This window comes from Cydia strobilella, chromosome Z, assembly GCF_947568885.1.
Source record: "Cydia strobilella chromosome Z, ilCydStro3.1, whole genome shotgun sequence".
In the NCBI taxonomy this organism is placed as follows: domain Eukaryota; kingdom Metazoa; phylum Arthropoda; class Insecta; order Lepidoptera; family Tortricidae; genus Cydia; species Cydia strobilella.
The window spans coordinates 33,847,533-33,870,264 of record NC_086068.1 but is presented as its reverse complement, the minus strand read 5'-3'; the positions used below and the strand labels follow the sequence as shown (position 1 = coordinate 33,870,264).

At 37.8% G+C, this 22,732-nt stretch overlaps 1 protein-coding gene across 4 annotated transcripts in view; it reads right to left on the bottom strand.

Moving 5' to 3' along the window:
- The window catches only part of LOC134754337 (E3 ubiquitin-protein ligase RNF13), a 96,080-nt gene that overhangs the window by 57,485 nt on the left and 15,863 nt on the right, over positions 1–22,732 (bottom strand). For 2 of the 4 annotated variants that reach the window (XM_063690612.1, XM_063690614.1), the window contains exons 2-4: positions 19,943–20,148; positions 16,421–16,587; positions 11,375–11,466 (exon numbers count right to left, since the gene is read on the bottom strand). In XM_063690612.1, the coding sequence (XP_063546682.1) occupies positions 11,375–11,466; positions 16,421–16,587; positions 19,943–20,047 (364 nt within the window). In that variant the 5' untranslated portion in view covers positions 20,048–20,148. Of the gene's footprint in view, positions 1–11,374; positions 11,467–16,420; positions 16,588–17,738; positions 17,817–19,942; positions 20,160–22,732 lie in introns of those variants that run through there. The other 2 variants (XM_063690613.1, XM_063690615.1) reach the window with 2 other exon arrangements.

Below are 22,732 nucleotides of genomic sequence, written 5' to 3'. Positions count from 1 at the left end.
CTTAAAGAGCCTATGATGCAAATGTTTAAAGAGACCATATACAAATCTGCTTAAACAGCTCATGTTATAAATATGTTTAAAGAGCCCATATTACAAAAATGCTTAGAGCCCATATTACAAAATGCTTAAAAAGCCCATGTTAATTTCGTTAAAGAGGTCATAATACAAATCTGTTAAACCAGTTAGCTAAAGACATAAATTAAAGTTGCTTATAGAGAGCCCATGATTTAAAGTTACTCAAAGAGCTGGATATAAATACAAGTCCGGTTGAGGCGTGAGTGTGCTAAGAGCTGACAATTGATTATAAGAAGTTTGCTTTTTAGAGCATGCAATTGTCTACAAGATATTACAAAGGCTGAAAGTTGTTTACGTGATGTTTTCCTTCAGGAGTTGATGTTTGCTTTAAGAGCTGAATATGTCTACATGATATTTTCCTCTAGAAGTTGATGTTTGCTTTAACTCTCGGGAGTTGTTTACTTTATGTGTACTTTTAGAGCTAAGAGTTGTCTACATGATGTTTTCATTTATGAGTTAATATTTGGTGTAAGCTTTAAGAGCTGACAATTGATTTTAAAAAGTTTGCTTTTAGAGCTTACAATTACCTACAAGATGTTAAAAGGGGTGAAAGTTGTCTACGTGATGTTTCCCTTCAGGAGTTGATGTTTGCTCTAAGAGCTGAATATGTGTACATGATGTTTCTCTCTAGAAGTTTATATTTGCTTTGAGAGCTGAGAGTTGCCTACAAAATATTTAATTATGAGCTCATAATTGTCTACATGTTTTCCTTTAGTTTAAAAGTTGATAATTATTTGATTTAAGAGCTGACATTTGCCTATAAGATGTTTGCTTTAAGAGCTGACAGTTGTCAACATCATGATTCATTTAAGTACTGACATATTACATTTGCTTTACGATGTTACTCTTGTCTACATGACGTTTGACTACATGATAATTCTCCTAAAATAAAATAAAGAGGAAGTACACGGTTAGAGCCAACTGCTCATGGATTGAGTTGAGATCTTATGATCGAATTTATAATACCGTGATAACTTCATAAAATTTACAACATTCCAGTGCTTAAAGAGTCTTACACTAAGAAATAGACATTTTGATGTGGCCTAAAGGGGTCTCAACATCAGAAGCTGACTTGAAACTGTAACAGATGTTAATTGGCTTTCGCTTTGATGGTTATAGGACAGACATCGGGGCCATCGGATTCACTGAGCACCAATCGCCTACGTCACAAGTCCTCTGTCGTGACTTGAAGGCGCACGACGCGCAGAAGTTCTGTGGTGCTGCTTGGTGACCTTCGTGGGCGAAGGATTTTCATCAGGAGGCCGAACTGATAACCGATTATGTGGATTGCTCGGGTGCAGCCCAACGATTGGTGTCGATGGTCACACTACGTGTGGCGCGTCCCGAACTGTCAGACGAGGATCGCTCGCCATTGCGGCGTCGGAGTGTGATTTACCTAAGCTATGCCTGTTTTCCGTGGTTTTATGTAGTAAATCCTTTATTTAATGATGTATGGTGATTTCTCCTCTAATAATATGAAGTCGTTGGATGTATGGGACGTGATCGCTACAAGGTGAAGAAACTGGACAGCACAGCCGAAGGTCCAGGGAACAGCACTACTTCCTACGACAACATGAAGCCATGGCCTGGTGAGGAGTAAGTCAGGTAAGATTTTGATATTTTATGTCACCATAACAGAGGGCGCCACACGTGTTTTGCATGCCTATGCAGGGCGCTGTCACTATGTTTTCCTACCATGTTTCAATAGTTTGATGATGTGCCCAATATTTCAAATATTTAAAGTGTAATGTGTGCCTTTAATTAAATATTTAACGTGTATCGTGTTCCTTAAACTTAAATGTTTAATGTGTAACTGTATTGCATAAAGTTATATAAAAGATTAATAATGTTAAGAGAAAGCTTATAACTTTGGTTTTGATACTGTATACTGATGTTGATGTATACCTAGTTTTTTGTATGTTGTGACTCTGTGCTATACTATGTTAAATTTAAAATATGCTTAGCAGTAAAAGATTATAATAATAATAAATGGAGAACGAGTACAGGAAAAAAAATATATCAGCACAACTAAATATATAACAATATCAATACATGCATAAATGTAATATATACATATATACATAAACATATCACACAATACAGATAGACAGACAGAATCTAATAATTAACGAGTTTGAGAAAGGGACTGGGAAGGGAGTGGGAATTGCGTCGCAAACGTATAGGAGCTGCGAACGATAGTAGGAGGCGTGATCATATTTTCGCAAGCCATAAATGAACCGGATGCATAGGTTTTGAAGACGTTCGAGTTTATTTAGTTGCTCCTCAGAAAGATCGGGGTAGCTGATATCCGCATAATCTAAAATGGGAAGAAGCAGAGCATGAGCAAGCGCAATTTTAGTAGCGAGCGGTAAATAGTTACGAAGCCGCCGTAGGGATCCTGTTGCAGCAAACATTTTTCTACTAACCTCATTGATCTGGGGAATCCAAGATAGAGTACGGTCCATAATTATGCCTAGATTTTTAACTTGAAAAGAATAAGGAATCTGTGTGCCGTTAAATAAAATCGTAGGTAAATTGGAAAAATCAATTCGGGAGATTAATTTCGAACTACCTATAATGATTGCTTGCGTTTTAGATGGATTGACAATGAGACCATAGCGATGACTCCAATCTAAAATGTTTTCTAAATCATTATTGGTAGTATTAATAACGGATGGTAGATCGTCAAGCATACCCTGGGAATAAATTTGTAAATCGTCAGCATACAAGTGATAAGAAGAAACAATGTTGCTAGTTATAGAATTAATAAAGACCGAAAAGAGAAGAGATTATATTACGTTACCTAATTGCTAAAATCTATGTGATATGCAATTCGATCTCACGGATGTATCTAGATTAGTATCACGATGGTTCCTATTGTTTCAAATTACGTTGTAACTAGAATATAGAGTAGAGACAGTGTTTGTATAGTCCGAGGAATGGTTGGAAAGTAAGGACTGAAAGTGAGAGAACGAACTGCAGAATGAACGATGTGTAAATGAGAGAGTGTGATGCTGAGTGTGAGTGCGTGCGAAAGGGATAGCAAAACGCCATCGGCAGATTTAAAAATGGTAACGTAGATTCGAGAGACTTGATTTCGGACGTTATGATGTGAGACTATAATTTGATGTTTTTTCCAAAATATAAGTTTTTATTATTATTTCGAGTTGTTTAAGTTCGCCCGACCCACATATAATACATATACACCGGCCAGGGGCAATATCAAACAAGCCATTTCAGTCCGACCGGCCCACCCTCTTGTTTTATAAACTACCCAGTCACGCGCTGGTATGTCAGTCAAGTTCGCAGAGATATATACATGTTGGAGAGTGACTGAATTGTGCCATCTATCGCCTTACATAGGCGTTATCACGCAATCTTTGACAAATAGAGCAAACTAGGGTGTTACAGTACACTTGAGTGGCGTTTGACGCAGTTCCGCCAAGTCATCATAGAGTGCGCTGCGGCGCTGCCTAAACAATAGAATCCAGAACAATTGAAGTGATGTTGTCAATCAATCTTCTGATGAGAACGAACGGCAGGAGATGACGACGTTGGCGGTTCCTGGGTCTAATCCACTGGTTTTGCTTTGGATAAGAAATGAAACGTGTGCTGTGATTTGTAAACAGTCTTGTGTAGTAAAGACTGTGAGTTGAATATCGTATTTCATTGAGAGCCCTCGTCATCCACGATTGAAGGTTCTGATGCGCTGCTGATAGTAAGATACGCCCACGATTCCGACATACATATACACCGGCCAGGAGCAATATCAAACAAGCCATTTCAGTCCGACCGGCCCACCCTTTCGTTTTTTTTTGTGCGTGACCTGGTCACACGCTTGAAATTCTGCATGATTACTTTTTTAGGGTTCCGTACCCAAAGGGTAAAAACGGGACCCTATTACTAAGACTCCGCCGTCCGTCTGTCTGTCACCAGGCTGTATCTCATGAACCGTGATAGCTAGACAGTTGAAATTTTCACAGATGATGTTTCTGTTGCCGCTATAGCAACAAATACTAAAAACAGAATAAAATAAATATTTAAGTGGGGCTCCCATACAACAAACATGATTTTTTTGCCGTTTTTGTGTAATGGTACGGAACCCTTCGTTCGCGAGTCCGACTCGCACTTGGCCGGTTTTATTAGAGATATTATGGTTTCTTGATCATAAATATCAGATAATGGTAATGATTAAGCCTATTAACATTCTCAAGATAATAACGGTCATGTTTTTACCATAGATAAAGTAAGTTGTTCAGCATTAGTTTCGCTCAAAAACATTCATAACAAGAAGCGTTGCCCGAGACAATAATGCAAGGTACCACTGGTACCACTGGTACCACTGGTACCACTGGTACCAGGTGCTCTTTACTATACATTGCTGCCACTATAGTCCCCAGTATTATAACATTTTGGTGGTATCATTGGGAACGCGAACCGCGAACTGATGCCAGATAACACAATCATTATTATGATTGTATTGTCTGACTTGATAAAAAAAAAACAATTGCTCTCATTAAAGTATTATCGAGGTTTGTGTATAGGTATACTGATACAATCCCATCCATCAAAAACATAAAATGTTAAATAAGAGCCAAGTTCCATATTAAGAATCTGCGTCGTTGTTGACTTCGCCGGCAAAAGAATTGAGATCCAAATGGGTGCCAAGTTCTAGTTCACTTGGGATGTAATTAATTATTGGCTCTCGTTACAAAATTATGTTTTTGATGGGATATCATTACTTTCTGTACATAAATTATTAGTATTCATCATATGTAGTTGATTTCAAAACTAAAATTCATTTTTGCTATTACAAATTCGACAGGCGCTTAGTGTGAAATAAGAACAGTTTTTTGTAGTCTTAGAAATCGGAACAAATCACTGTTTCTTTATCTTAAGCTCGTAACCACACAATAGGCTAGATGACATTTTTTTATTAATGGTATCAATCGATCAGGTTTATTCTTAGGATCAAATGTCTATATGGGACCCATTGAATTAAAGCAATACAAAAGTAAGAAATGATAATCAAAGTCAAAGTCCGAGTCGTACTTCACTCGCGAAACGCTCCTAACAAAACGATAAGTGAACGTGACGTCAAGATCACTGAGAGCCCATTTTGAATGTATGGACAAAACAAGAAAATTGGGTTTTTGTCGGTGAAATATTGCGTTTATGTATATAGTTGTTATACAATCTTTTTTTGAATAAAATGTAAGGAATCGAATGGTACCCTTACTTTTTTCCTTTTTGGAAGTTGAAATATTACTAAAATTTTTAAACTTTTAAGTCCTGTACTTTTGTATTATTTCCATATATTATTTTAATATCTACATTATTGTGATAAATTGCTCATTTGCTATCTATGTTACTAGAATTTGAATATTATAAAATTAAACATGTGTCATCATCCCTATTGCCCAGCTGGGTGCCAAATTTCAACTTGCTAGGTCACTTGGAATGGAAGTAGGTTAGGTTTATGATGTGAGGTAATTATTTATCTATGAAAACTATACAAAAATAAGCCTTGTGTGTCTTTTCACAAGGCTTATTTTTGTATGGTTTTCATAGAGAAATAAACCCTTTTGAAAAGACTCCTCATGTTAGGTCAGTCAGTCAGTCAGAAAAGTCCCGATTTTCATTTGTTTGTATCTTAATGACCGGTTGAGCTATATTAAATATAATTTTTAAGAAAAAAAAACCGACTTCAATGGGGGATGCCGCTGAAAGTTCACTTATTGTTGATGGTGCACTCTTAGATTCCAGACAATGAAATGAAAAAGACAGCATCTTTTGCCTAATAATGTAGAAAAGGAGGTAAAACCACCCACTTTTCTAGTAGCATTTCGTTTCTGTAAGGGTCGCAGTTCTAACCTAACCTACTTTTCTGATAGCATTTCGTTTCTGTAAGGGTCGCAATTCTAACCTAACCTAACCTACTTTTCTGATAGCATTTCGTTTCTGTAAGAGTCACAGGTCACGTCACAGCTCTAACCTAACCTACTTTTCTGATAGCAATTCTGTTCTGTGAGAATCGCAGTTCAAAACCCAACCACCCACCTAAGCCACTTTTCTTTTTTAAATGTAAATGCTGGATTTGTTGATAAAAAAACAAAAATCACTATATGTATGCCTTTCACATTTGAGGAGTTCCCTCGGTTCCTCGTGGGTCTCATCATCAGAACTCGAGCTTGACAAAAATATGTCTTAAAAACTTAAGTTGCTTAACAAACATAAAGAAGAGGACAAATCGCCAAACGTAAACTATGCGTCATTAAAGAGTTCCATTCTGATCATCATCAGCAGTTCCACTTCATCAAATGTCACTTTTTAAAATGGAAGTGCTGGATTTATTTATAAAAATACAAAAATCACTATATGTATGCCTTTCACATTTGAGGAGTTCCCTCGATTCCCTATGGATCCCATCACCAGAACTCGAGCTTGACAAAAATGTTTCTTGAAAACCTAACTTGCTTAACAAACATAACGAAGAGGACAAATCGCCAAACGTGAACCATGCGTCATTGAAGAGTTCCGTTCTGATCATCATCAGCAGTTCCACTTCATCAAATGTCACTTTTTTATATGTAAGTGCTTGATTTGTTGATGAAAATACTAAAATCACTATATGTATGCCTTTAACATTTGAGGAGTTCCCTCGATTCCTCAAGGATCCCATCATCAGAACTGCTTTTTGACAAAAACGGGACCAATCTGTATGTATACACTTATAATCAAAAAAAAAATTTTTGGAAGTTGAAATATTACTAAAATTTTTAAACTTTTAAGTCCTGTACTTTTGTATTATTTCCATATATTATTTTAATATCTACATTATTGTGATAAATTGCTCATTTGCTATCTATGTTACTAGAATTTGAATATTATAAAATTAAACATGTGTCATCATCCCTATTGCCCAGCTGGGTGCCAAATTTCAACTTGCTAGGTCACTTGGAATGGAAGTAGGTTAGGTTTATGATGTGAGGTAATTATTTATCTATGAAAACTATACAAAAATAAGCCTTGTGTGTCTTTTCACAAGGCTTATTTTTGTATGGTTTTCATAGAGAAATAAACCCTTTTGAAAAGACTCCTCATGTTAGGTCAGTCAGTCAGTCAGAAAAGTCCCGATTTTCATTTGTTTGTATCTTAATGACCGGATGAGCTATATTAAATATAATTTTTAAGAAAAAAAACCGACTTCAATGGGGGATGCCGCTGAAAGTTCACTTATTGTTGATGGTGCACTCTTAGATTCCAGACAATGAAATGAAAAAGACAGCATCTTTTGCCTAATAATGTAGAAAAGGAGGTAAAACCACCCACTTTTCTAGTAGCATTTCGTTTCTGTAAGGGTCGCAGTTCTAACCTAACCTAACCTACTTTTCTGATAGCATTTCGTTTCTGTAAGGGTCGCAGTTCTAACCTAACCTACTTTTCTGATAGCATTTCGTTTCTGTAAGAGTCACAGGTCACGTCACAGCTCTAACCTAACCTACTTTTCTGATAGCAATTCTGTTCTGTGAGAATCGCAGTTCAAAACCCAACCACCCACCTAAGCCACTTTTCTTTTTTAAATGTAAATGCTGGATTTGTTGATAAAAAAACAAAAATCACTATATGTATGCCTTTCACATTTGAGGAGTTCCCTCGGTTCCTCGTGGGTCTCATCATCAGAACTCGAGCTTGACAAAAATATGTCTTAAAAACTTAAGTTGCTTAACAAACATAAAGAAGAGGACAAATCGCCAAACGTAAACTATGCGTCATTAAAGAGTTCCATTCTGATCATCATCAGCAGTTCCACTTCATCAAATGTCACTTTTTAAAATGGAAGTGCTGGATTTATTTATAAAAATACAAAAATCACTATATGTATGCCTTTCACATTTGAGGAGTTCCCTCGATTCCCTATGGATCCCATCATCAGAACTCGAGCTTGACAAAAATGTTTCTTGAAAACCTAACTTGCTTAACAAACATAACGAAGAGGACAAATCGCCAAACGTGAACCATGCGTCATTGAAGAGTTCCGTTCTGATCATCATCAGCAGTTCCACTTCATCAAATGTCACTTTTTTATATGTAAGTGCTTGATTTGTTGATGAAAATACTAAAATCACTATATGTATGCCTTTAACATTTGAGGAGTTCCCTCGATTCCTCAAGGATCCCATCATCAGAACTGCTTTTTGACAAAAACGGGACCAATCTGTATGTATATACTTATAATCAAAAAAAGAATTTTCAAAATCGGTCCAGAAATGACAGAGTTATGGAGTAACAAACATTAAAAAAAAAAAAAAAACAAAAAAAAAATACAACCGAATTGAGAACCACCTCCTTTGAAATCTTGAAGTCGGTTAAAAAACTGGCCAAGAAGCATGTCGGGCCAATCAGGGTAGTTACCCTTACTTCACAATAGCTTGACTGGCTTGCAATTGCAGCTTTCTAGCACTAAAGATCACGGAGCAACGCCTCGGACAAACACAGACGGACATGGCGAAACTATAACTATTCCTAGTTGACTACGGAAACCTTATAAAAAAGGGGTTCTTGTTAGTTTTAAACCAATTTTCATATGTTCATGATTTCGAGTTACGTGAGGGTCAAAAGTGGCTCCAAATGGTTCGTGTAATAATGTTTTTTTGAACTTGGCTTGAATGATTGATAACAACTATCCTTATGTGCTTCCTCGGGCCTCAAACTATATCCATACCAAATTTCATCTAAATCGGTTCAGCGCTTTGTGCGAGAAGAGGTAACAGACAGATAGTTACTTTCGCATTTATAATACTAATTAGTAGGTATTAACGTAATCTGTAGTGGAGAACTTTGGAAAACATAATGAGTCAATATGCGATACGGAAGTTTAGTGGTCTCGAATAATATGACAACAATACATCAGGTACAATATAAAAAAAACAGCCAAGTGTGAGTCGGACTCGTGCACGAAGGGTTCCGTACCATTACGCAAAAAACCGGCCAAGTGCGAGTCGGACTCGCGCACTATTACGCAAAAAACGGCAAAGAAATCACGTTTGTTGTATGGGAGCCCCACTTAAATATTTATTTTATTCTGGTTTTAGTACTTGTTGTTATAGCGGCAACAGAAATACATCATCTGTGAAATTTTCAACTGTCTAGCTATCATGGTTCATGAGATACAGCCTGGTGACAGACAGACAGCGGAGTCTTAGTAATAGGGTCCCGTTTTTACCCTTTGGGTAAAACCTTACCCTACCCTAATCCTAAAAATTACCGACTAGTAAAATTAGTTACACTAAAATGAGAATACCTACATATTCCACCGTGATACTACGAGCCCCGATGCAAATTAGTTCGTCTAGTTCAACACAACAATTTTGTTTATTCTAATAAATTTTATACATGAAGATAAAATGACCCAGTAATGGGAACCGTAATAGTAATGTTTAATCTAGTTTATTTTGGTCGTATAATAATAATACAATAAAATTGCATGAGACTCTTATTGTTAAAAAAATTTACTTTTCTAAAACGTTCTCCAAATCATATTGTCCTCTCCTATAGCACTGCTGCATGCATGGGCTCGAAACAAAATTGTCAGTACATTGGTAGAGCCGTGTTGCTTTCCCTAGTAATAGCCCTTTTGACATCTGTTTTATTCCTACCCGTCAAATAAAAAATAAAAAAACCGGCCAAGTTCGAGTCGGACTCGCGTTTCAAGGGTTCCGTACATTACACAATTTAAACAATGCGAAATGTCTTTAAAAAACCCGTAGGGGTCGGATCAAAAACTAAGTAATTAAATCCGACTCACGCTTGACTGCACATTTCTAATAGGTTTTCCGGTGATCTATAGGTAAAGATCTATTTTGTGTATTTTTAACAAAAATTTTGACCCAGTAGTTTCGGAGATAAAGGGGGGGGGGGAATGGTCATTTTGTGCCTATTTTCTTGAATAACTTCTAAACTGTTTGTCCTAAAATTATATAAAAAATATATTTGAGATTCTCACAATGAGCTCTTTCATTTGATATGTAACACGATATAGTTTGACAGACAGACAGACAGACAGACGCACGAGTGATCCTATAAGGGTTCCGTTTTTTCCTTTTGAGGTACGGAACCCTAAAAATCGTTATTTTTTTTTCTTTCAGTACAAACGGTATTTCTTGTATTTGGATTTAGTTATTGGAGAATATTACCATATAAAATTAAACTACATTAGCATTAAATGTTAGTGATATTTTAACTTAAACATTATTTTTGTACAAACGCGAGAACCTCAAAAAATGGTCTGACTAGACGAAAACATATGCATCGGGGCTCGTACTTATAACTCGTACACAAACACAGGTATATCTTTTTGACAGATTCGTCGGATTTTTGTCATCATTAATTAGTAGACTTGATTTGGGCATACACAAAATGTATAATGGACTCGTACACCGTACAGTCTCTTGGGTCAGTCGACGATGGGGACGGCACAAGGAAAACCCCCTTATAGTTTAGGTAGGTACGCTATCTGTGGTTGTACTTACCCTAAACTAAACTAAATGCCTTATGTACTACATTACTGCATGGTCCGCTTTAAAAATAACTGCGGTTTTAAATTAATGTTGGAAAAAAGAAAAAGTATTTGTCAGCCAGCCTTTGAGACGGCATACTGTTTATCCGAAGCTCTCGCCTCGACAACGCCACTTATCTCCGCAGTGTAACGTCCCGACCACGAGCGATAATGAGCGCATTCATCATTACTCTCATTACTAATGCCCTTATCCTTCTCGTACTCAATTATATTAATTTGATATTAGGTTTAATATAAAGCCGAGACAAACACGGGTGCTCCTTCAATTAGGAAAGACCCGACTGAGCATGGTAACCAGTGTCATAACAGGTCATGGGCTATTTAACAAACATCTTTTTATAACAGGTGTCACAGACAGTCCCCTATGCAGAGGACGCATAGAGACAGAAGAAACAGACTCTCACGTGATGCTGGAATGCAGCGGAATGGCCCCATACAGGGCAAAACATCTCGGATCCCCGAGAGACCTCCCCGAGGTCCTACTCAACATCAAAGGTTTGATAGGTTTCCTCGAGGAGCTGGGCTGGCAGGACTAGCCCACCCCCCTATGTCACGCAAAATAGGTCAGTCGTCGAGTTGCGGAAAATCGCCCGAACTACAATACAATACAAAGCCGAGACAACCAACGTAAGTAATGAGTAATGAAGATTTAAAACCTATTGCTTTTTATGATTACACAATTTAAACGGAAAGGTGCAGGGTTGTGTAGGGGCGACTCACCGAGTTCACTGGAGTTGACGTTGTGCACGATGGCGCAGTCGTATCCCGCCGCTTGCGCGTTGCGGATTTTCACATCGAAGGTACAGTTATACCTGGATTATCATGAAGGAATATTTAATAACGTGTTTACCAATAACTTGAAAAGAAACTATAAAGACAATATTTTTCGTTATCTTGTCGTCAAAACCACGTATGGCTTTATTCATTAACGTTTGTCAAATCTAACAAAACGTTGATAACCGTTTGTGCCTATCCGTCATTTTGACATGTCTGTTAGCTAGGAAGAGACAAAATTTAACAGAGGTTTGTAAGAGGTTGCTAAGTTTTATGAATAAGGGGGTTAGTAGCTATTGGGGTTTAGTATCAGTCAGCAGTAGTTAAGTGCTCAAATGCCGTTGATATGCAAAAATAGTTATTTGTTATACAAGGGTGCAAAGTTGTATTTTACCCGCGAGTGTTTCAACACACGAGAAGTAAAATACATTTGCACCAGTGTGTAACACAAAACTTTTCACCTCACTATAGCGAGGAAAGTGCAACATCCACAGGCATTAGATCATCTTCATCACTGGAATCACTAATTTTTTTACGATATTATAACAAAAAACTCTGGAAATTCTGTATTTTTACGTGAAAAGTTTTTAAGTAAACATTTTGTTGACAATGTTGACATATCTGACGTATGAAATGTCAATGATGCGTTTTGAAATTGCATCGACTCAACTTGTGCGTTCAGAATTATATTTAACATCATTATTAAAAAACAAACGTTTCTTATGGAACTTTGATGTTTATGACTTAAAATCATTAAATAAAGCTAAATTTGGTATTTTTTATTAGATTCTCAAACCATTTGTTTAATGATAATTGATATCGAACGAACCATTATTGTGAGCGTTTTACGTTTTGTTATCTGTCAAGCTACTTAAACACGCTCCACCCAAGGTCAAATTACTTTCCCCACTAGTGGATAAAATGCGTCTTTCCCCGCTTTGATATTAATTATCATTAAACAAATGGATTGAGAATCTAATAAAAAATACCAAATTTAGCTTTATTTAATGATTTTATGTCATAAACCTTAAAGTTCCATAAGAAACGTTTGTTTTTAACCGACTTCAATTTCATAGAAGGAGGAGGTTCTGTATTCGGTTGTGGCTATTTTTTTTTTTTTTTATGTATGTTCACCGATTATTCCGAGACCCGTGGTCCGATTTGAGTCATTATTTTTTTGTTCGAAAGGAGCTACTTCCAAGTTGGTCCCATATTAATCTGGTTCTGATCTGATGATGGGATCCCTGAGGAATTGAGGGAACTCCTCAATTTTTAAAGGCACATGTATGGTGATTTGGGTGTTTTCATAAGCAACTTGAGCATTTTCTCTCGAAAACGACCAATTTGATGAAGTGGACCTGATGATGATGATTGTTTTGAAGGTAGTGATGATGATTTTTTTAATGTAGGATGTTCAGCGATTACTCCGAGACCCGTTGTCCGACTTGAACAATTCTTTTTTTGTTTGAAAGGAACTACCTCCAAGGTGGTTCCACATTAATCTGGTGCTGTTCTGATGATGGGATCCATGAGGAATTGAGGGAACTCCTCAATTTTTAAAGGCACATGTATGGTGATTTGGTCGTTTTCTTAAGCAACTTGATCATTTTTTCTCGAAAACCACCAATTTGATGAAGTGGAGCTGATGATGATGATTGTTTTGATGATAATGATTTCAGCGATTACTCCGGCACCCATGATCCGATTTGAGTTATTCTTTTGCTGTTTGAAAGAAGTTACCTCTCCAAGGTGTTTTCGTAATATTTTTGGTTTTGATCTGATGATGGAATCCGTGAGGAATTGAGGGAACTCCTTAATTTTTAAAGGCACGTGTATGGTAATTTCGGTGTTTTCTAAAGTAACTCAAGCATTTCCTCACCAAAACCACCAATTTGATGTAGTGCAACTGTAACCTAACCACGAGTTTGGCACTAAATATTCTTCGTAACTTACTTTGTACACTAATACGCCAGTACGAGCGAGATGCATAAACAGTAAGTTACGCACACGATAGCGAATATATCAATGTCAAACTCGTGGTAAGGCTACTGATAACTTCCCTCGTATGTGTATTATGATTTTTGATGTAGGTAGTGTTGGAAACAACCAAAGAGACTGAGAGGTGAAGATAGAGGGTATTAGTGTTTGGGGGGTTTGAGGTTGGGGGTTGAGGGGAGGTGAGTTGATGGGTCGGAGACTGAGGGGTTGGGAGTGGGATTGGGGGTTAGGGTTAGGAGTTAAGGGGTCTGGGGTTAGGGGTAGGGGAATGGCGGTTGAAGGGTTGGTGGTTTAGGGTTGAAGGGTTCAGTGATCAGGGGTTGATGTGCAGTGAGGTTGAGTGATCGGGGGGTTTGAGGGATTGGGTCAGTGGCGGGGCGGAGAATGGATTTACTGACAGGAATGATTTCCCAGACGGACTCGAGGAAAATTCTGATTATTTAATAAAGTTTACGAATTTACAGATAAACATGATTATGTTTTTCATTCATGCGTCACGCTCTTAATAATGTCTTAAAACTAAAAATGGAAAAATAAAAACTTTTATAAAAAAAAGATAAACCGACTTAAAAAAGGATGAAATAAAATATTATCCTTTTTAGGGTTCCGTGTTTAAGTATATGCGTTACCAACTGATATGTTTGAAGTCGGTGCCAAGTCAAGTACTCCAAGTAGTAACAATACCAGTCAAAAATAATCAGCTTTATGTCTATAAATCCCATTACAACTGTACAAATGTTATAAACGTGAAAGCAATTATGTCTGCCTCTTTGCTACCTTTTCATGGCTAAACAACTGAACCGCTTTAGCTGAAATTTTGCATGAAGGTTCCTTGAATTGTTTTATATTTTGAAATTTAGTCCTCTGGATAAGCGACAGAAAATAACTCAGTCCCAATCCCACACTTGCGTGCTATGACTGTTTAAGAATTAGTAAGAAATGCTCTTTAAAAAAATACGACGACAAAACGTATTAGATTTACACTAACGTGCCGACAAGCATGGTACGAACTGCGCCAAGAAGGTTCAACCGTGTGTTCTGTTCTGAGGTGTACAGGAAGTTCGTTTATTGTCGTCGTGTAACGCTGCGTCTTACATAGGCGAACACTCGCGAACGCGAAGCGAAGCGACGCGGCACGGTGCGGCCGGCCCAATGCGTTCGCGTTCGCAACGAGATCGCCCACGTAGGACACTTCTATATAGGTATCAAAGGATTAATTAAGGCACCGTGCCACGCCGCTTCGCATTCGCGTGTTGTTCGCCTACGTAGTACGCTGCATTAGGTAATCCAACGTACATACTTATATAGCCGCATCTTTATCGAATTGCACCAAAATCCCTGGTTTAAAATTTGGCTTGGCACCGACTTCAAACATATCAGTTAGTAACGCATATACTTAAACACGGAACCCTAAAAAGGATAATATTTTATTTCATCCTTTTTGAAGTCGGTTTATCTTTTTTTTATAAAAGTTTTTTTTAATAATGATGTTAAATATAATTCTGAACGCACAAGCTGAGTCGATGCAATTTCAAAACGCATCATTGACATTTCATACGTCAGAAATGTCAACATTGTCAACAAAATTTTTACTTAAAAACTTTTCACGTAAAAATACAGAATTTTCAGTTTTTTGTTATAATATCGTAAAAAAATGAGTGATTTCAGTGATTACGCCTGTGGATGTTGCACTTTCCTCGCTATAGTGAGGTGAAAAGTTTTGTGTTACACACGGGTGCAAATGTATTTTACTTCTCGTGTGTTGAAACACTTGCTACGCTCTGGATTCTATTTTAGAACCACTCGCTTCGCTCGTGGTTCAACTATAGAATCCTTTCGCTTGCTCGTGTTTCAATTCCACGCCCGCGGGTAAAATACAACTTTGCACCCTTGTATAACAAATAACTATTTCAACACACTTGCTCAAAACGACGTTTTTATTCCACCGATTTTTGGCTCATAATCCTAGATATTAAACACGCGTGCTCTTTCAGTGTATTATTCCACTCGTGCTTTTTCATTCTATTATCCGACTAAGTTAAGAAGCTAACTGATTGCTAATAATATGCATGGAAAGGGAGCCTTCTTTAATTGGTCGGACTGGCGGGCACGGGCGCGCCCGACCGCCTGCGCAGTGCGCGGCGCGCGGCCCGGCCGGCCCGCTCGCGGCCGGGGCGAGCGAGGGCCGGCCGGCAGTACGAGTATGACAGATGAAACACACAATACTAACTGTTTTAACTATTAAAATTTGATTCATATGAAAGTTTCTTTTTTTTTCGCAAGTGTGTTGAAAAACGTCGTATGAAACGCGTGTGCATTGGTCATTACACACATCGGCTTTCTTATTGCGCGCTCGCTTACAGCTCGCGCGCACAATATCGCCTCGTATGTGATGACCAACTTAGCACACTTGTATCATAATGTACTATTGTTAACTTATTAGTTTTTGCTCATGACCACCTAATTAAATAATTAGATAGATAGATAGATAAATAATTTATTGCCACAACAAGGGTTTTTTACAATTATTTTTACACACTTATGCTATACTTAAACTAGACAATTTATGTATAAATAAGTTCAGATTACATATCTACGTGACAATAGGACAGTCTCAGCTAATGTGCTGGAAGCCCCGCCTTGACTGCGTGGTTTCAGCGCTGGTTTTCAGCCTGCCCGAACTGAGGCGGAAGACGACTGCTAAGTACTAACATATTATATTATTACTATATTTTATTTACTTATTTATACGATTAACAATTACTTACGAAACTAAACCAAATTAAAGAGAAAAATTAGTCTGTAAGTTAAACTCTCGTCGTAATTATTAGGGCAATTGGTTGGACCAAAGTCGTTAAGGATTCGGTAGAAGCTTTGGTGAAGGTGTAAGAATCGGATTTTAGTGATATTGGTGTTAGGTTAAAAAGTAGAAGCGGGAAACAAGCTCGAGTCGGCAAGTCCCCGTCGGGGTATGTGGGTTGTGTAGTAACTCACCTGGCTATGAGCACGATCCACTTGTCGGTGAAGTTGTCGGCGGGCGGCGGGCGCGCCAGCGGCGCGCAGCCGTCGGCCGGCTCGGCGCGCACCAGCAGCCCCCGCAGCCCGTCGTCCGGCAGCTTCGCGCCGAACGACGCCGGCTGGTCGCTGAATTCGTCCACTATCTGCGACAATCGAAACGTAATAAATAAGTACACAGGGTCAGTTGCACCAAACCGCCTGTCACCGTTAAAGCGTTCGCTAAATTTTCTTGTATATAAAGTTTTGTAGTTCACTGCCGAGTGATCTTGATCAGTCTACTGGTAGAAACCTCGAATAATTAAAATTAACGTACGAGGTTCTTTAAATGGGACAGACTGAAAATAAAATCTATACCTCTAGAACTATTTACGCTGTCGATTTGAAATTTAGAATAGTTATGAGTTAATTATGTACAAAGCTCACCCAGACGCATTGAGTCTTTTTTAAATTCTATTATTTTATCACAAAATTAAGTCTAGTTACTAAGTCAAGTCGAGGAAAATGTAAAAAAAATACCATACCCCCCTTTTATCCGAAGCTTACAAAAAAATTACATAACATTAACATTAACAATATTACAGAAAAAATATAATCACATCATCTTGATCTATTCTTTAATAAATAAATAAAACCGAATTTAGTTTGCTATTTAACCACCTTTGCGTGTGTTTCTATAAAATTTACTTGTAACATGTAAATATACTCGTAATTCTATAAAATTTCACTAAAGACACAAGGTTATTATTATGTACACATGTACAATATATAATTACCATATTTAGGCAAATAATGTCACTTATATCATAGAGTAACTTATACTAGAGCGGTACTGTCATAGTAAATTTTGTAACCCCAGTAAATTCACTGCCATCTGTCGACACACTTTAAAACTAAAAATAAATATTTATAAAAATACGATAAAATGTATTTAAATATGGATAAATGATTTTTTTATTTGCAATAATTATTTTTATATGATTTTAACCCATGTTATTTCACTGGTATGCGTTAAAATTATAAATAACAAACGAAACAGTCAACGCCCTCTATACGAGTGTAGGCCAAAACTAGTGGCGCCATCTGATCGAGAATCAAATTTTCGTGATTTTCGAGGCACGTTTTTTCCTTAGACTGTATCCATCTATTACGGAGTTATATCTATCTTTGCTTATATTAAGCTTCTGATTTTCTCTCACTGCCCCATTTGATTAAAACACCTCGTACTATCTTAAAACTGTGTTTAACTATGTCAGTGCATCATTGCAATACAAATAACGTTTATATAATAACAAACCAAGTGCTGCAGCCCGACTATTTGCAGGACATGTACTGCATTGAAAGGGATGAATGCGTACATCTCCGGAACATACTAGCGATTACAATGAGCATTCCAATGCCTAATCAAAATTATTACTTGGTCACATTCCTAGATCCGAACGCAAGTGATAGGTAGGTATTAACGTTCACATGGTAAACACACTAATTGTGGGTTTATTATTATTACTTGGTCACATTCCTAACGCAAGTGATAGGTAGGTATTAACGTTCTCATGGTAAACACACTAATTGTGGGTTTATTATTATTACTTGGTCACATTCCTAAAGCAAGTGATAGGTAGGTATTAACGTTCACGTGGTAAACACACTCATTGTGGGTTTATTATTATTACTTGGTCACATTCCTAACGCAAGTGATAGGTAGGTATTAACGTTCTCATGGTAAACACACTAATTGTGGGTTTATTATTATTACTTGGTCACATTCCTAAAGCAAGTGATAGGTAGGTATTAACGTTCACGTGGTAAACACACTCATTGTGGGTTTATTATTATTACTTGGTCACATTCCTAACGCAAGTGATAGGTAGGTATTAACGTTGTCATGGTAAACACACTAATTGTGGGTTTATTATTATTACTTGGTCACATTCCTAACTCCTAACGCAAGTGATAGGTAGGTATTAACGTTCTCATGGTAAACACACTAATTGTGGGTTTATTATTATTACTTGGTCACATTCCTAACTCCTAACGCAAGTGATAGGTAGGTATTAACGTTCTCATGGTAAACACACTAATTGTGGGTTTATTATTATTACTTGGTCACATTCCTAACTCCTAACGCAAGTGATAGGTAGGTATTAACGTTCTCATGGTAAACACACTAATTGTGGGTTTATTATTATTACTTGGTCACATTCCTAACGCAAGTGATAGGTAGGTATTAACGTTCTCATGGTAAACACAGTATTTGTGGGTTTATTATTAAGCGCGTTATATTCACTGTAGTACAAATAACCGTCTTGTTTCACGACGGCAGAAGTTACACATTTTACAAGCGTCGATTTGTGATTCAATACATATATACAATAATAAGCAATTGGTGTACTAGTAGTCGAAACCCGTAGTGTGTTAATCACACATAAACCTTCACTGGAAATATCCAACTGGCTGGTAATGGCTACAGATAAGATTCGCTTTATCATTAAGTGTTTATGTCAAACAAATGTTTACTTAACCGCCTAGTCCATGGAGACTATATAAAGGAGCCAAATCTCTATGTATGAAAAGTGTCCATCAAAAAACAGTAATTAGGCGGCGCCACCATACACCGAAATACTACCAAAAACAACCTACGTAATTTGGTCGGGTTATTTGTTGCCTTATATGGTTCATGTTATACTCGTGTCCCAGAGCTTAACTAGCGCCACCGGAGAGATTAGGAACTATTATTTAAAGCTGAAAGCGGTCACTTTTGCAACAATTCTGCCATATGAGATTGGCATCCTTTCTATACTATCCATAGCCTAGTCAATATCACCGACTAGTCATTCGTCTGCTTAGGTCTACTCATACTGCTATTGAAAATAAAGAGGTTCGGAAAAAACGTGCAGATAAAATTTGGGCATGATTTTGCAATGCCTACCTATATATGTGTTTAATGAAATTAATGAACTATTTATCTACCTGGGTCCGCGCGCTAATTCCGTGCATTCGGAGGTCGAGGAAGTGGGGGGTTGTGCGCCGCGCCCGTACATACAAAATGACACCACTCTGTCATGACGCCCAACATTCCTCAGCCGTGCACGGAATTCGCGCGCGGACAGTATATAAAATGTGGTTTTGAACGTAATGACTTCTGTACAGTGGAGCATTTTTTGCAATTTGCACAATAGTTATTCGGAATGTAATTGACCAGGGATAATTACTGATGGTGATATTGTGGTTCTTTAGAAATGTGATCACTGTACTGTCCGATACAGCTGTTTAGGACAATAAGGACACAAGTCCAAGACGACCGGCATAATAAAACTGTGAAGATTTTTCCGTCCCATCATCACAGTAGGATATCTAATTATAAATGTGCGAATACACAATGTGATAAAAATAATTCTACGAGTAAGGTACGATTATGTACAATATTTACAACAAATCTTTGTGACAGAACTTATGGACCGACCAAGTATAGTAGGGTAGTAAAGTGGTTAAATAGCTTACTGTGTGTGGTATGTCCTGAGTGTAGACGACGACGGTGCCGTGGACCGGCGCCAGCAGCCCGAGGGCGCAGGCGCAGGCCACGAGCGCGAGCGCGCGCCACCACATACCCGCGCGCTGCTTCTTGTTCACACTGTTCACGCGCCCAACTGCTCACATTTCAGTTGCAAGTGTGCGGGTGCCTCAATCATGCACAAGGTTGCAGAACACTGAAAATTGTCTGTAATAATTAACATATTTTGAAATTGTTTGTGTTTTTGTCATTATCACATATGATAAAAATCCAATTTTAATTTTATTATAGGCGTTGGTGACCTAGCGGTAAGAGCGTGCGACTTTCAATCCAGAGGTTGCGGGTTCAAGCCCCGGCCCCGGTTTTTCGGAACTTATGTACGAAATATCATTTTAAATTTAGCAGTTGCTTTTCAGTGAAGGAAAACATCGTGAGGAAACCGGACTAATCCCAATAAGGCCTAGTTTCCCCTGTGGGTCGTAAAAAGTAGTGCCTACGTCAATTCTTGGGATTAGTTGTCAAGCGGAAGGAAGCTGGAAACCTGGGGTTCCATGAGCCGTGGCAAAATGCCGGGATATCGCGAGGAAGAAGATCATAAAAATCAAATGTGGAGGTATTTTTTTTATACCTCAAATATACATGCAATGCTATTTTGATTTGTCAAAATAAAAATTCTGTATAGAATGGCATGGGAGAGTTCTGGGCGGCCAGAGAATATAGTTTTATAGAATGGCATGGGAGAGAGTTCTGGGCGGCCAGAGAATATGCTTTTATAGAATGGCATTGGCATGGGAGAGACTTCTGGGCGGCCAGAGAATATGGTTTTTATGTAAACAGTGATCATTTTCATGTTTAACCAATGTTATGTATAACTAAACTTCAAATTTCAACATTTAATCAGCAAATAGGCCACAACGGCAATTTTACAAGCCAACATGGAACTCACATACAAGCAAAAAAAAAAACATTTCAGCAATTATAAAATACAACTAACTGCAAATACCAATTCAAACTAAAGATGAAACAAGCAAGAGGTAAGTATAAATCTGCACAAACTTGATTGGTTACAATATGAGGAATAAACATGGAAGAGGGGGATGCATGTGACACATTGTTACACCACAATTTTATGATAAATGTACATGGGTGGATCAACTACTTCTTGTTGTTATTTTGTCCCGTAAGCCGGCAGGCCATTGCAGCACAGCAAGAACTATTGTGCCACATATTGTAGAACAGAACAAGTTGATTCACCCACATGCTGAGCGCTTGTTCAATGCTAGAACTCACTAGAAGCAAGGATTTTGTAGATAAAAACAAATATGAAATTTATTGTTTCTTAACCAGTTTACTATATCCTAAATAAAATTCTAACAACACACACAATAGATACATTGTGGACAATGCAAGTAAACACAAAACTTTATTAAGCAAGACGAGACCAATCAGGTTGTTTTACACAAATTCCAAAAATAGAATGAGCCTGTGTATAGCAGAGCAGTGGCACTTGGAAGATCGTCATATGTTGACTTTTGTCACTTTTGCAGTGCCTAACCAATCAATGTGTGGTATGGGCAATCAGTTTAAAATGAAGGCAAAATTTCCCTTAGTACTTCAGATCAAATCCTTATTAAGAAAGTGTGACGCAAAGGGGTTAAAAATAGTACTCGGGTGGATCCCAGGCCACTGTGGCATTGCTGGAAATGAATCTGCAGACTTGTGGGCAAAGAAAGCGATTGAGATGGGATCACCAGGCCACGACAGGATATACAGCTCTGACCTTCTGAGCCATGCACAGACTGATATGTTTAACACGTGGCAAAATCTCTGGAATTCTTCCAGATTGGAGGTGGGAAAACATTATGGCGACATTCAACCCAATATTCGTCGTAAACCATGGTTTTTCAGATTCCGAGCATACCCCAAATGGGTCACGTCTACAATTTGTCGTTTACGCTTAGGTCCAGTTTGTACGCCTGTATTCCTTGATACGGGTCCGGGATACTTCACTATGCGAATGTGGGTTAGACCACGTTAGACGAAGGCACCGTAGATCACATTTTCTTCTCTTGTCCGAGATTCAATTACTCTTTGTATGATGTATTACCTTCAAATATTCCTCGACCTATTAATTTTTATTCACTTCTCTCTAATGGACCAGCCCCTAACTTCTATTCTTATTAAGTATGAACAGGAACACAATATCAAACTTTAATTCTTACTGCACGGCTTACTATAACTTTTTCCTTTCTATCTATTTCTATGTTTAATTTCTACGTTTTTTCCTCCATTTCATCCGCTATGTTGCTTGCCATAACAGTCTGTCATCCGCCTTCCGCTCTTTTTCATTAATGTTGGTACTATGTGAATTGTGTCATGTCATTTGTTTGTCTGTGATGTCCATAATATTTGTGTTTGTCTGTTTGTTGTAGGTTCCCAGCCTATCCTTCCACAAGTTCAAATTTAACCGAACCTCGTCGCACAAACCAAAAGTCTACACTTGGTCTACACACCTCGACATTGGCAGAATCCACCTTGCTAAACTTAACGATGAGTAAAGCCATAAAAGGGAAAAAAAATGTGTGGTATGACAGTTAGATGCTTTGTAAACCAATATGCTTATTTACTTTTATAGTCACTTTTGCAGTGCCTAACAAATCAATGTGTGATATGACAGTTACATGCTTTGTAAACCAATATGCTTATATACTTTTAAAGTCACTTTCGCAGTGCCTACGAAATCAATGTGTGATATGACAGATGCTTTGTAAACCAATATA